The sequence below is a fragment of the Falco peregrinus genome, chromosome 9, assembly GCF_023634155.1.
Source record: "Falco peregrinus isolate bFalPer1 chromosome 9, bFalPer1.pri, whole genome shotgun sequence".
NCBI classification, from domain to species: Eukaryota; Metazoa; Chordata; class Aves; order Falconiformes; family Falconidae; genus Falco; species Falco peregrinus.
The window spans coordinates 3,748,378-3,762,975 of record NC_073729.1 but is presented as its reverse complement, the minus strand read 5'-3'; the positions used below and the strand labels follow the sequence as shown (position 1 = coordinate 3,762,975).

The 14,598-nt window shown below is 40.8% G+C and overlaps 1 protein-coding gene across 1 annotated transcript in view; it reads left to right on the top strand.

Annotated features, from left to right (window-relative positions):
* Positions 1–7,210: 7,210 nt before the first annotated feature.
* Positions 7,211–14,598, top strand: part of LOC101918685 (mucin-5B) — a 43,999-nt gene continuing 36,611 nt past the window's right edge. Inside the window, exons 1-5 of the mRNA XM_055813677.1 lie at positions 7,211–7,424; positions 9,126–9,381; positions 10,836–10,950; positions 12,315–12,402; positions 14,431–14,564. Of these exons, the coding sequence (XP_055669652.1) occupies positions 7,343–7,424; positions 9,126–9,381; positions 10,836–10,950; positions 12,315–12,402; positions 14,431–14,564 (675 nt within the window). The 5' untranslated portion in view covers positions 7,211–7,342. The remainder of the gene's footprint in view (positions 7,425–9,125; positions 9,382–10,835; positions 10,951–12,314; positions 12,403–14,430; positions 14,565–14,598) is intronic.

Below are 14,598 nucleotides of genomic sequence, written 5' to 3'. Positions count from 1 at the left end.
GAGCACTGCAGCTGAGGGCCTCCAGTGCAGCACTTGACATGCTTAGCCACTCTAATAAGCAAAAGGAAAAAGCCCATTGTCCTGTTGCACTGTGGCCCACTTGAGGGGGGATACGCACAAATATCCCCTTAGATGCACCCTGAGCCTTCCTTGTGGTGGGTTGCATACTTCCCTGGAAGCAAAGTGGTTGTGGCATGTACCTTATAGGTGGACATACGTGGGTTTCATTCCCAGTTGCAGTTTTCTCTAAGGTAATGTGAAGCTCAGACAATTTCTTCCTAATTACCTGGAGGTGTGCTGGAAATTCAGTGTTGCTCATATGACTCTACAGTAATATAGTGAGAACCTTCATCTGGAGTTACAATGGAGTTCTCAGATTTGTTGATAAAGTGAGCACAGTTTTATGAACTGTTACTAGACAAGTGTTTTGAAAACACCAGGGGCAGAAAGGAAAATGCTTGTTAGCGATATGGAAAAATCACTGCTGCTATCTGAGGTGTGGCAGATGGGATTCAGAAAGGGAGGAAAAAGCTACATGCAAACCAAGAAGAACCCTCCCCAAAATGATACAAGGTAGGGATTTCTGATCTAATAACTACCTTGTTTAGTGATATAGCTACATAGTGTAACATTATCATTTTGTGCTGTATAAGAGGAAGGGTAAGATGAAATTTTCAGTAATTTACTGTTAGACTGTACTTTGTTAAACCACACTTCACTGAACTAAGCACATGCAACTCTGCACACAAGCCCCAGTGAAAGGACTTCAGCAAAGGCAAAGCCCTAAGTAAATAATCATGTAGTTACTGTGCTTGTTATGCACTGTTTAAGCTTGTGTAGCAAAGCAAGCAGATACTGGGAAAAGAGGCACAAATAGACTTACAAACTGTAAGACCATAGAAAAGAAAACTCTTGTGAACTTTAGGTCCCACAAAAACCTGAAATACATTTAAATAGCTGTAACACTGATAGAAAATTTCTGAGATTTCATCTCCCACCAGAAGCTTTGAGGGGTAGGAGTGTTTTAAGGCAGAACAAATTCTTCAAGGTATGCAGCCCTCTTCCTAGGCCAAATTTCCTAAATTAACTCAAATCTTTTCAGACTACCTCAAATAACTGTGATCTTAACTGGCAACCTCCCAGACTAACTTCCAACCAGGCTACACAAGCCATATTCCCATCACTAATGTAGAAAATCCTGTAAATTCCTTTTCAGCATCATCCTTTTAAAATCTGGTATGTTCAACCTGGACTTCCTTTAATGTTCCTGTTTTTCAGCATTCATATGTAAAATGCTTGAAATCCTTTCACAAACTAGTCTCTAGAACAGTGAAAACCACTGCTGTAATTTTTTTCCTTATTCCAAGGCTTTGAAAAAACTCATAAAACATAGTGTTACTATAAAAAATACATAATGTATTTCTTATATTGCTTCAGAGCAACAACTTCCATATCAGAACATCTTTCTGTTGCAGAGTGGTGTAAAGACAGAAGACACTTTATGTCAGCTTTTGCTATGCTTTTGGCTAAGCTCCTTTCTACCATCTGCCAAAGAAATGGTTCTCCCAACTGCCATTGAGCTTCCCCAGTTCCAGGAAATCACAGATCTTCCAGTGATAAGCAGTTACTCTTACAAAGAGTAGCTTGTAAGAATCATTCTGTACATTTGCTTCTGGTCATGTTATATGGTACATTTGACAGGTGAAAACTTTCTTGTTTACTTTGAGGGCTAAAACCAAGGACTGGTCCTGAGAGCCTAATTCAGTTAGTCACACAAATGCTAATCTTCACCCAGAGAAGAAGCTACTCCATTGATCTCAGTCTGACTTAATGATAAGAGAAGCACCACAGATTTTCAAGTCGTGCAAAAATTAGCATGTATGTGGGGAGCAAGGTGGAAAAGAATCCTCAGATAGAAAGTGAAGCAACATACGTACATCTGCCCTATTTGGCAGAAATGAAGTAGAGAGAAAGTAGGGCAGACCTGGGGTTGGGAAGGAGCACCTTTCTTCAGGCAGCTCTCTTAAGCAGTTACAAAAGGCAACAGGAACCGTGGTCGAAGAATGTGTCTTTACACAATGCCTGTGACCTGACACAGCAGCGAAATGTCAATAGCCTGTCCCTTTGGACTAGTGTAGCTGAGCACTTCTTGCACTTCGTTTGCAGCATCTATGAGAGCTGTAAGCTCATTCTTCTCCTTAAAAGTGCATGGAGCCTAACCTAAACACAGCACACTAGGGGCAGCTAGATACTGGGTGGCTAATTCTAACTTTCTCAATGTGCTAAGCAGAAGCCTGGGGAACGACTGGTCCCATTTGTCTTGGTTTTCCTTCCTCTGGATAGTCATTTGAATTTAGAAGAAAATTGGAATTCAGCCATCTACAATACTGCTTTGGTTTTAGTGACTACAATGTTCAAGGCAAGGCAAGCTCTGAACTTGGGTGACATATAAGAGTTAGCTGCTTACTGCAAAAAATCGTGGTTCATTTCAGAATGATCACAGTCTCATGAGTGCAGTAGAAATGCTCTGACAGAATTTTAGATCAAGTCCTTAACAAGGACATAGTCTAAGTCCAATTTAGGAAAAAAAAACAGACCAAGGTTGCTTAGCTTCTCACCTCAACCAGTTCTCTGCCCCATCTCTCTACATTTCTTTTGGTTTTCAGTAACTTTCAGTCATGGTGGAGATCATTACTGGGTATGTAATTTCATGTAATATCAGGGTTATACACACTTCAGTATTAAGTATGCAGTGACTTCTTCTGAATTGTTTTGGCATCCGTGGAATAATAAATTGCTTTTAAAAAATATCATAGAGTCTGCTCTGGCCTGAAACTCATAAAGCTCTAATTATTAAAGTAGAATGTTCATATCCATCCCCATGTGGAGCCCTGGATTCCCTTTGTCCTGCTACTCCATATTTTTCACCAGGAAAGTTGTTTAAAGAAAACTCTTTCAAGTAGAAAAAGCTGAAGGGCTCAACCTCCTGATGAAATGATTTTCTATGCAGGGAGTCTTTCTTACGTGAGGAAGTGCCAATAGGTCAATGAGACCTGTGTGCACAAAGACCAATCAGCCGTGTCATCATTACTCCTTGTATGTGGATTTTGAAAGATCTACATCGTCTTAAAAAAAAAAAAAAAAAAAAAAAAAAAAAAAAAGGGAGGGGGCGAGGAAAGAGCAGTTGAACTGATTCCTTGTGAAGAGGAGTGACTAATGCCCTTGATTAGTTCAGGAAAAGTCAAGGAATCCTATGGCAAGATGAGAGGTTAAGGAGCTTTGTGTTCATTCTAGGGCAACATGTAAGAAAACACCAAACCTTCTCCTATCCAAATTAAAATACTGAAGGCATTCTTCATGTATTTTAATCAACAATTAATGACAGAGATCCATTCCCTGCTTTTCCTCTGCCTATTACAGATCACCTTATGCTTACTGCCAGCCATTTCAAACTGTGTGGTGGATGCAGACCTGATGGATCCAATAAATCTTTGTGAATTTCCTAAATTCTATGGGATTATACCAAGGATAAAAATATAATACATGTTGTTCTTGAATTCTTCTAGCAATTTACAATGTACAAATTAGTGCTGTAAAATATTTTGCCAAGTTAACTTCAGATGTTTTTATCATGTGTATTATCGGCACAAGAAGGCTTGATACCAAATCCAAATTAATCTTTTTTCCTAGCTAACTTTACCTTGTTAATGAAGTACACATCATTTCTCTAGAGTTGTTACCTGGCAGTGCTTGTAAAACACTATTTTATAGTGGATTCACATTTGAAGAAGCAGTACCAGCTTTGCCTGAAATGAACTGGAATATTGGAGGATTTCCAAGCTGAACCCCACCTGTGCTTGCCCTGACCCAGGATGGTGTGCTACAAAAGTGTTGGTAGACTTCATGTTTTACAGTATGATTGGGATCATCTTCTGACAGAAGAGTACAAATGCAACTGCCAAGCTTCAGTGCAGTGGCTAGCTATGAATGCCGTTAAAAAACCAGGTGCCCCCAGTCTGAGTGCCTCTTTACCAAGTTTGTATCAAAAAATATGAGATGTGAGTCACGGTATTACATTAGCTTTGTGACAGTTTATCTCCAGTGAGTCAGTGGTGATAAAGAAGCCGAGTTAATATTTACCTATTGTATTTACTAAAATCACATACCCTTTAATGGCAAATGATCCATGAAATGGGCTGTAAAGGGGCCAAGAGGAATTGTTCTTTTTGCTAGTACAGCTGCAGCAGAGAGAAGGCCTCTTATGCTGCAGGGCCCAATAAAGGGAAGAGTTATTAATCCCAGTATGTCGCTGCAGGGGGAATAGTTATAACCTGTGTGCCTGCAATAGCAATGATTCAGTGGTAAGTGATCAACATATTCAGGAGCTCCCTGTCAAGTCTGACTTTCCTTCTGAAAAGCTACCCTGTACTTCTGAAAACCTCAGTGTTGCCACACTTGAATATAAAAACTTCATTTGAATGCAAATAACCTTCCCCTGACAGTAGCCTTGAAATCATTGCAGGGGATTGAGGCATCCAGTGATTTCTAAGGAGTGTAGCCAGCACTCTGTGGAGAAACCAGAAATAGCTCTGGTTAGTCACTGACAGGAACTCTGCTCCCTGAGAAATGGCAAAGGAATGGCAAAAATGACAGAGCAGACAAGCAGAGGTAAGAAAATGGCTACGTACAGAGCAAGAGGGCTGGGTTTCCTGTTTCTCTGAGTAGCAAGAGATGTGCTTTTGCTTTTCTCGGGGGAGGATCCCAGAGGACTGATATTACTTTCTTTGCGGAGTGGAGCATAAATGGATGGTGGTTCAATGAATTATTTGCTTTATTCTGTCTGTTCCTTGAACACAGTTTTAACATGTGCTGTTCATGCTCTTCCCAGGCCTTTAAATGCTAAGTGGGGCTTGCAGGGCAAAATCATGCCTTAGCTCATCCCTCCTGCCCACCTCACCATGCCCCTGAACCATCCCACACGTAGAAGACAAATGGGTAGGAGTAGCAGTGGTCAGCCTCACCACGTCTTTGTCATCTAAGGATTACTGCAACCTGAAGGGTATCTTTGGCAAGTAGTTCATGTGTGGTTCCTACTGGTTTTGTGCTGTCTGCTAGGAATAAAATTATTTTTTTCTAGGGTCAGGAATCATGCTTCTAGAATCCTGGTTTTTGTGTTGTCATACCAATATGAATGAAATAGGTGTCTTGAGTGGCTGGGTGGGAATGGGAAAGGAAGATGACCATGGTTAAAATAAATTGACTATCTCAGCAGAGTTCTGCATTTGGATGCTAGCTTTTATTTGGGAAAGTTAATAGGTTTCAGCTTTCTATCTTTAGCCTTAACTAAGTTTGCTTTGTCAGTGTCTGTGGTCTACTGACCTACGTGCTTTTTCTCCTGGGCTTCACAGCGCTTCCCCACACCTGCCATTAACACTGTTCTGTGGCCTGAACAAGAACTCAATCTGAAAGTTATTATGGAAATCCGCTAAATTTGAGTGTTACTATTGCACTGTATTCAATTTCAGATCATCCTACAATGTCATATTCTCATGGTTCGGTTTATCTGCTAGATACTCTGCTGGTTTACTTTGTAACTATTTCGATGGAGAGCAGCAGAGAAGATGTGTCGTGATTAAAAGGAAAAGCAGCAGAAACCTATTACTTCCATCACTGGTGCCATAAAGTCTGTTGGTTCTGTATTCCAGCCAAAATGGCAGGGCTTCAAGAACAGACTTTACCTTCCAGTTGTGCCCTGTCTCAAGTGCGACTGACAATAGAATTAATGGGACACGGACAGTGGGAAAGGGGTAACATGAACTCATGTTTCATATACCGCACAATGCTCTTGCCCGCTAGTGCAGGATTTTCTTAAGAGTGACAGCAGCAGCAAATCTTCATCTGGCAGACATTTGCACCTGCAATTCTTTAAGCCGCTTAGCAAGTGGCTCCTAACTGTGCAGGAGAACAGCTGAAAGAAGCAGTGGGTCAGCTTTAGGACACTTTGTAAGCGTCAGGAAGCTTGGTAAAGCAGTGAGCAAGATGCAGTTCTCAAGGACCAGCTTATTGTCTGCCAACCAGACAAAATGGCATGTGTGTGCCTCGGTGAGTGCATGGACACGCTCAGCCTGAAAAGTTGGAAAAAGGGCGAAACCTAAATCCAATTTAAACTGTGTTTGTGCCCATTTACTACAGGCAATCATTCTGGCATTAGTGTATTCCCAAAGAGGCCTGGAGCAGTTGACAATGTGGGAACGCCTGTTATCCATGTTTGATTTGCTGGGACTAGCTGAGAGGCTTGCTCTGTGTCAGAAGCAGTTCTCCCACAGCATGGGTAAGGTGAAGAAATGCTAGGCCAGCTTGTGCCAACAGAGCAAGTAAATCTCTAAAAGAGACCCTAAAATTACTGACGTCAATCACCTGTGACAGGATATCTAAGAATTGTCCTACAGTGGAATGTAGGACGTCACTGAGCCTGCTGAATTGTTCATGGGTATGTGATTGGGTACTGAAGCACTCTGATAGCACCAAGAGACCCTTTTACAGCAGCATAATTGAGGATGTGAAGGAATGAATTGTGTCTACCTTTTGGTGAGACTCGGGCACTGCTCCCTTATGCAGTTTGGAGAAAGCACCACCTTTGTGTGCATAAGGAACAAATTGACTTCCCATGTCTGACTGGTGCAATTAAATCCCATTTGTACAATAGAGGTGAGAAGTTTGCACTTTGTAGACTAATGCCATTCCTCATCTGTTGAAGCAGTAAAGCTCTGGTGGTTTTTGTAAGATATTTTGGATACACTTCTTAAAGGACATTGCCCTGCTGCCTAAAGTTTTTGCTCTATATAGACCATATATTATGCCTGACCTTACAATATTTTTTGCTCTAACTTTGAGAAGTCACCATCAAGCTAGCAGAGTCAACGAACACTTTTTCTTGAGCTGGGGGACACTGCTGATGTGCAAGCCAGATGAAAGCTCTAAAAGAGGGCAATGATTGCATGTTACTAATCAGATGTTATAAAAAAGAAAACTATTGTTGCCAAAGAAAAAGCAACACTGTAGGTGCTGGGGGCTGGGGGACCTGTATTAAAGAAAGGAAATAAGAAAGCACTGTCTCTGCAGAAAGGAAGAGAACTAGATACCTGTCTAATCTGAAAGACAGAAGGTTGCTGGGTGCTAAACACGAACCACCAAAAGAAAACTGAATGAAGCTCCACCTTTCGGGGACCCTGCCATCGGTGTTTTGTTCTCACGCCAAATTCCTGGACTATAAAAATCTGCCTATAAGCCAAGAAAAAAACACTCCCCTGGAAGGATTTTCAAGTTACCGCTTCATGGCAAGATGGAAATAAAAAAGTGGAGGTCATTTTGGATCTTCTGCCTAATTTGGAGTTGTTGTAAGGGCAAAGAACCTGTTCAGATAGGTAAGAAAAGAAAGTATCTTAATTCTCAAATTATTTGCTTAAATGTTGCTCTCCATAGGTGACAAATAGAATTGTCAAATGAAAATATGTAACATATTCATGTAAGAGCTGTAGACGTACCAGATACTGTTTAACATTGTACAGTTTCATTCTTAATGTAATGATTTAAGTATGTTACTTTTTTTCTTTCACTACTAGGTAGTTTATCAACTGTTTGATGTCCTAAGTGTCTAATCTTGAAAGAGGATACTCTCTGGATACAGTTTGCATCATTAAAAAAAAAAAAAGTTACATCCTTTTCAACACATTTCACATGCAGTCTCTATAGAAGTATGTTACTGTAGTGCCTGCTAGGCTTGACTGCCCAGTGTGAAATACTGCATTAGGAGTAATCACGGTCTTTGTGGTCTGCTGCACTGTTACCTCCTGGTTTAGTTTTGAATGTCTTAATCTTCTCCCAGTCGCTTAATACATTAACAATGAATGTGACAGTTATTGCTGTCTTAGTAATTCTAGTAACTCAACTTCCAAGAATCACCAAACTTTCTAGTTTCCCCTCATTATTGTGTACAAAAGTGCTAGATCACCATAATCCACTTTAGTGCTGCAAACACCTAAAGCAAATTTTTGAAGAGTCACTTTAAAAAGCTGTTTCTGTAAGGACTTCTTGGCACTCGAGTTTGTGTTGCCCATTTCTAACATCAAGTTCTGAATTTTTCAGTGTTCCCTTGCTGGTTATTAGGTAAGAATATTTTAATAATATTTTAGAGTTCACTGGGTACATTAATGACTGGTTTTTATTTGATCTGTGGTGGATGTTACTATATTGATTTTCCTAAACACGCTACATAAACAACATAAAGAAATTTGCCCTTTTTCATTTGTCAGTCTTTCAGATGGGCCTGGAAGAAATGCTAAAAGCATTTTGTAGCAAGCTTATTTAATTCAAGGTGATTCATACTGGCTTTGTGCAGCTTAGTGGTGTGAACACTACTTTCTGAAGTGATGTCTTCTATGCACTTGAAGTACGTGTCAATACCTTCAGCAGAGGTACAGCTCAGAGGTCTAAGGCATGAGTTCTGGTTGAGATGAGAAACTAGCTCTGAGCTGACTGTTGCAGCTGGTGGCAGCCTTAACTGCTGAGATCAGCAGCTGCCATTTTGCTGAAGAGTCACGCCACCTGTGGTATCTCCTGGAAGGGACTCCGTTCAAGGCTTTGGACCAAACTCTTGCCTGTGTTAAGAAGCAGGAATACAAAAGCAGAAGTGAGATTTAGGCAGGCAGGATGGGATCCCCCTCACTTTACTTTAGATATCTACAGTGTAAAGGTATCTAAAGTATACATGCCAATGGGTGCCATTCTACATGGGCACCCCTCAGCAACCTTTATAGACAATGGAGAGAAACATGCAGTCTTAGAGCATGTTCTTCCTAGGCAGGTATGTAAGGTGGGGAAGCTGAACCTCTTCTGCTTCTCACTGTTAACTTCAAAGGAGCCTGGGCTCATCTTCTTATGTTGGAGGTATCTCTGGCATGGACTTCAAAAGTTCAGTGTGATGAAACTCCTTCTCACAAACTAGTATTTGCCAGGGGTTAACATTTTTGCCTTTGAAAATCTATCCTTTAATGTCTTTCAACAAAAAAAGAGAACCTCATGTGGGATGAATTTCTAAGCTCCCCTCCTATGACTTCTTTCTTTAGTCCAGGTCTCTACTGTCAGTAGGAGTGAGTGTGCTACCTGGGGCAATTTCCACTTTCATACATTTGACCATGTTAAGTTCAATTTTCCTGGAACCTGCACATATGTCTTCGCTTCACACTGCAATGACAGCTACCAGGACTTTAACATCCAGATCAGACGCAGTGACAAGAATAACTTCTTGGTCTACTTCACTGTCATCATTGATGGAGTGATCTTGGAGGTGAAGGAGACAGGCATCACAGTGAATGGGAACAAGTAAGTAAAGACCATACTGTTGTTTTGTTGTGCAGCAGGTTTTTTACTATATATTAGCAACAGGTGTCTGTCTAGGAAGCGATCCTACGCTGTAGAGGTGCAAATGGCTGTGTGTGATACGTTTGTAGCACTTTGAACAGGCTATTGCAAAAGGTCCGCTCCATTGTGGTGGAAGAGACAAGAAGCATGTAAACTACATCTCCTAGGGATCCACATCAACATGATAAGCAAAAAGCAATATGTATGTTATAAAAACAAAATGTGTAAGTTTCCTTAATGTTGCTTTGATTTGGGAGGGAGGGGTGAAGGGAAGGACATAACATCAACACTTCGTTTATAGAAAATTCTGTAGAAACTTTGTATCTTTTTTCTCATAACATGATTTCTGTGGTAGTAACCCTACTGTTGTATGTTGCTGTTCAGGAAAAGATGATCCTTTCAGAAAAAGTTTTCCCTTTCCAGATAATTAGTCTAGAAAATTGCCTTGCTTTTCAGATCACAGCTTGCCTTGTGATCTTCTTACACAAAAGACAGAAGTTTCAGAAGTCAAAATCCGTACCTTTAATTCCAATGTGAAATGGACCAGAAAGCAAACTGCAAGCAGAAGGGTAAAACTACTCCATAAATAAAAAGTCATATTCAACAGTAGCTGAAAGTCGCACACAATTTTAAGGGCAGCCCTCATGAGAAGTGCAGTGACCTGCTCCCAGCATATAGGTACCAAGGGCCAAGGCAAGCTTTGACTCTAGGAAAAACCCTCATGATCTTGTTGGACAGAAAACTGTAATCATATGGGCTATCTTATCTTGACAGCTTTCTAGAAATGACCAAATATAGAATAGCATCACTCAGTTGTAATTATAGTAGCAAAGCCTAGGTGTATCTTTTAAATCAAAGGGGCAAGAAATCTCCTTTTAGCCATTTTCTGATTTTCTAAGTTTTTCAGGCTCTGGGAAAATGAACAGTAATTGTCTTGGTGAGATTAAAAAAGTTGTGTAGGTCTGAGTCACATCAGTACATGAGTGACAGAACAGAGCTCTTTTCACACCTTTGTGAATCCCAAATGTCAGAGAAAGCCTGGAGGGATAATAAGAACCTGCAGCATCCTCATGTGGAGGGCCATTTTCCCAGTATTGTGATCTTCTTATAACCTTTAAGGTTAGGTCCTCAGGATATAAAAACAAGCAGAGCTGCATTAGTATCAGCTGAGTGGCTGCAGTATTGACACACTCATGACCAAAATAAATTGTTGATTAAGGTTGGTAAAAAGTCACAGTGGACAAGGTGATCATGCATAAATTAAATGCATTGTGTGGATGAAGGCTGACTTTGAAAAGAGTATCTCCATGGCTTATTTAGCTCCTTTTGGCTCTAGTTTTTCCTCCTGTATCTCTGAGAGAATTTCATCAGTCTTTTCTTTCAATGCAATCTGTTTTGTTCCCTCCAATTTCCAGGATCCCCATGCCTTTCAGCTTGAAGAGCATCCTGATTGAGGACACCTGCACTTACTTCCAAGTCACTTCCAAGCTGGGCCTGACACTCAAGTGGAACTGGGCTGACACTCTCCTAGTATGAACAGCCAGTTAGTTGTTTTTCTCTTGGTGAACCTTATCAGTGATGAAAAGCAGAGTTGGACGCAGGCACTGTGTTGATATAAGAGACTGGGGAGGGGAGGTATCACTGTATCCATAAGCTGGTAGGGACATACCAAACTAGGTAGTAGTTTCATGGGGCAGGGGCATAGAGTCACAACCCCCAGGCCTTCCCAACTCATTTTATGTGACAAAAGGTGTCCCTGTTAACCCTGGAGATAGCACCCCTGTAATTACCTGCTTCCTCCATGGGGTGCTGGCAGCAGCACAGCTAGTCCATCCAGCTCTGACTTGTTAATTACCCTCTTGTCTTGATGTACATTTTGTGTGGGAAACTAATATCCTGTGGCCAGTTCAGACAATGGCCTCTCTCATTCCAAAGCCTTGCGATGTGGGACTTCCCCTCTCTGTGTCCACCCCAAAATAATCCTCTTCTGCAACACTGTATTTGCACTAATGGGTGTGAACAGTTAACCTCCACAGTTAGGACTGAGATATTAGATAAAAGAAAGTTGCACGTTCAGAGAGACAGGGAGAGGGTAGATGGTGAATAGAGAAAAAATAATCAGGAAGCAATCAAGTAGTATTCAAATTCTGATTTAATGAAGTATTTCCTTCCCCCCTTCCCCTCTACTAATTAGTACCTGAAGTATTACAAGCATCCCCTGTAGAGTGGATACACTTTTAGGGTGACACACTTGTAGGAAAAGCACTGCCTATTTTTGGTGCTACCTCCAAGTACTACCTCCAGTACTACCCTCCAAGCATGAGGGAGTGATTAGGTGCAGTAGTTTTGTCTAGCAAGGCAATAATGTTCTAACCTGGCTTTTTATTCCCCCAAGTATGGGCAGAATAGGTTACACTGGACAGACCCACCCCTAGAAAATCTGTGAAGTGTCCCATTTAGCCTATGGACTAGAAAAAGCCTTAGATGTGGTTAAAAAATGACCAGAAGCTGCTTCTTCACAGCATCGAGCTTCACAGCAGTTACCTCACCTGCCCAGAGTGAAGCTGTGGTACCTTGCAAGAGGTACCACATGCCTATATACCACTATCTCTGTACTGGGAGACACTGGTCCAAGGACTTCTCCAGTGTTCAGCACGCTTCATTTAGCTCCTTAGTAGCTAGGAATGACAATTGCTAGAGGATTATCTTCCTATTTAAATTCAACCTGTCTGCAGTTAAGTTTTATGGCAGGTTTGTAACAGAAGACTGCTACAAATGAATAACAAGCATTTCTGCTATGGTGCTTTTCTATTGTGAATCGCTTTGTAACATGTGCTGCTGATGTGGGGAAAAGCCTTTAAGCTCTGGGCTTTCTCTTTCCTTTTGTTTTGTAGCTGGACCTCGAAGAAACATATAAAGAGAAAATATGTGGTCTGTGTGGGAACTATGATGGCAGTGAGAAGAATGATTTGATTTTGGATGGTAGGCCATGATTACAGCATATTCCACATAGAACAGAACTCTTAATATGTGACACAAAACTTGGTATCTGTTTCCTCAAAGCAGAGTTTCAGATTTCCTGACAGGCACTCTGAAATACATGAGCATTTCCATATACAGGAGATGTATTTTAAGAAGTTCTGGGGTGATTTGGATTTCTCTGCCATTTGCAAACTTGCAAGTCTCAAACTTCTTTGACCCAAATTAATTGCCTGGCTATCACGCAGCAACATCGCCTGGTTTCCCACTGATAGTAGCAACCTTTCAGGAACTTGTAGTCTCAAATCAGGCACAAGTACAATTTGTGTCCTTCCATTTTCACCATTTTATAGTTGGGTATCAAATGTGGTTATGTTTGCCTCTGTAATGAAATGAAAGCACCATCACTAAGCCAGAGAGATTTCACTGAGCATCTTTGCAGAAACCGTGGTGCCATCCACTGATACCTTCAGATATTGCACTGAACTGGAAAGAGGCCAACACAGCAGAGCTGAGGCTACAGTCCTGCAGCAGGTAGAATGAGTGGAAAGAAACCTGCATGCTGAGATAATAGCTGCAGGACTGAAGCCAAAGTTACGTCACCCCTTCATATAATACCTGGGCTTCTTAAGTCACCAGAAAACTATTGTCGTCTACCTCACCTATTCAGAAAGAATCCTGAGATTTGATTAAAAAATACCACTTGTAGCAATAGATTGGGCATTCATTTTCGTATTTCATATTAAGCTTTTTGAATGCATCTTAGTCATGTTTCTGCCCGTTACTTCACAAGCGCAACAGGCAAAAACTAAAGCTTGCTGATTTTTTCTGAAGAAAGTTAGCTACTGAGAAGCATTGCTCTAAGAAAAACAGGCTCTCCTTTTATGCATCTGGTTCAAGTTATCATCTGGATAACAAGTTTCCACACCCAGGGGTCAGGTGGCCTCCTATATCCCTCCTCTCTGCTGTGAACGCATCCTTCTCCCTGGGCTGAGCAGGCAGCAGTCGATCTGCCTGCCCAGCTTAATATCCACTGGGCATAAAGGTCCAAATTCTTTCAGACTCTTTTCTCTTAAGGAAAAAAAATTATCAGGAAGAAAAATCTCATTTCTGCATGAAGCAGCTCATTTTAAGATTTTATTCTTTATATTCTTTAATGTCAATTGAGATCTTTGACAAATCACATAGCTCCAAGAGCTCAGGGCTTTAGAAAGACTTCTATTTCCAGAAAAGTTAGTGGTAAAACACCTGGAAATAACATTTTTGTGGAAGTAATTCTCTCAGACCTGCATTTAGTTAAGGGACTGAACCATTATAAGAGAACAGACCTGGTCACAAATCTGTCTATAAAACCTTTTTTTTTTTTAAAAAAAAAAAAAAAAAAAAGAGAGAGAGAGAGAGAATGGCAATTTATGCATACTCTCCATAAAAATGTGTAAATTTCAAACTTTGTTGCAAAAATTTCTTGCATCCAGGATCAAGTCTCTGGTAATGCTTTGGGAAAATGCACCCCTTTACGTAGTGTAATAGTTAACATACATGTATTTTGTGCCTGTCTTCCTCTTGCTCCCTCTTCCTATCCTTTGTTGCCTGTAAAAAGTAATAGACTTCCAGATGAATACAAACACACTGCATCTAATGCTGTGCTAAATTTACGTTTTGATAGAAGGCAAACTAAAATGTACAATAATTACACAAGTGAATGCAAAACTGTAAGTTCAAATACACCCACAATGAACAGAAGTCTTTGGAAGTGATCAGGTGCAATAAGAAAGGTCAAGAGTCTCATGTGAACATAAATGCCCAGGCTGACAGCAGATCCTGATACAAATGTGCTGGATTCCTGGCTGTAGCTCAACAGAAGTTATATCAGGCTGTCATTCACTATAATAATGGATGCTGTACTTAAATTTGGGTGTTTGGTGAAGAGCATACTGTCTTAGAGCCCAAAGATTAAGTGCATCTTTATAACTCACTACCTGATCTACAGAATTGCAGGCAGTTACTCAGATGCCTCTGGGGATTTTACAGGGTATAAAATGCATCCAAGGCAATTTGGGAACTTCCACAAAGTAGAAGATCCATCAGAAAAGTGTGCAGATGTGAGTCCAGATGACCACACTGGAAGACATCCTAGAAGGGAAGACCATAGATGCAGTAAATATGTAAGTATGTGTGGCTGAGAAGTATAAACCCTCC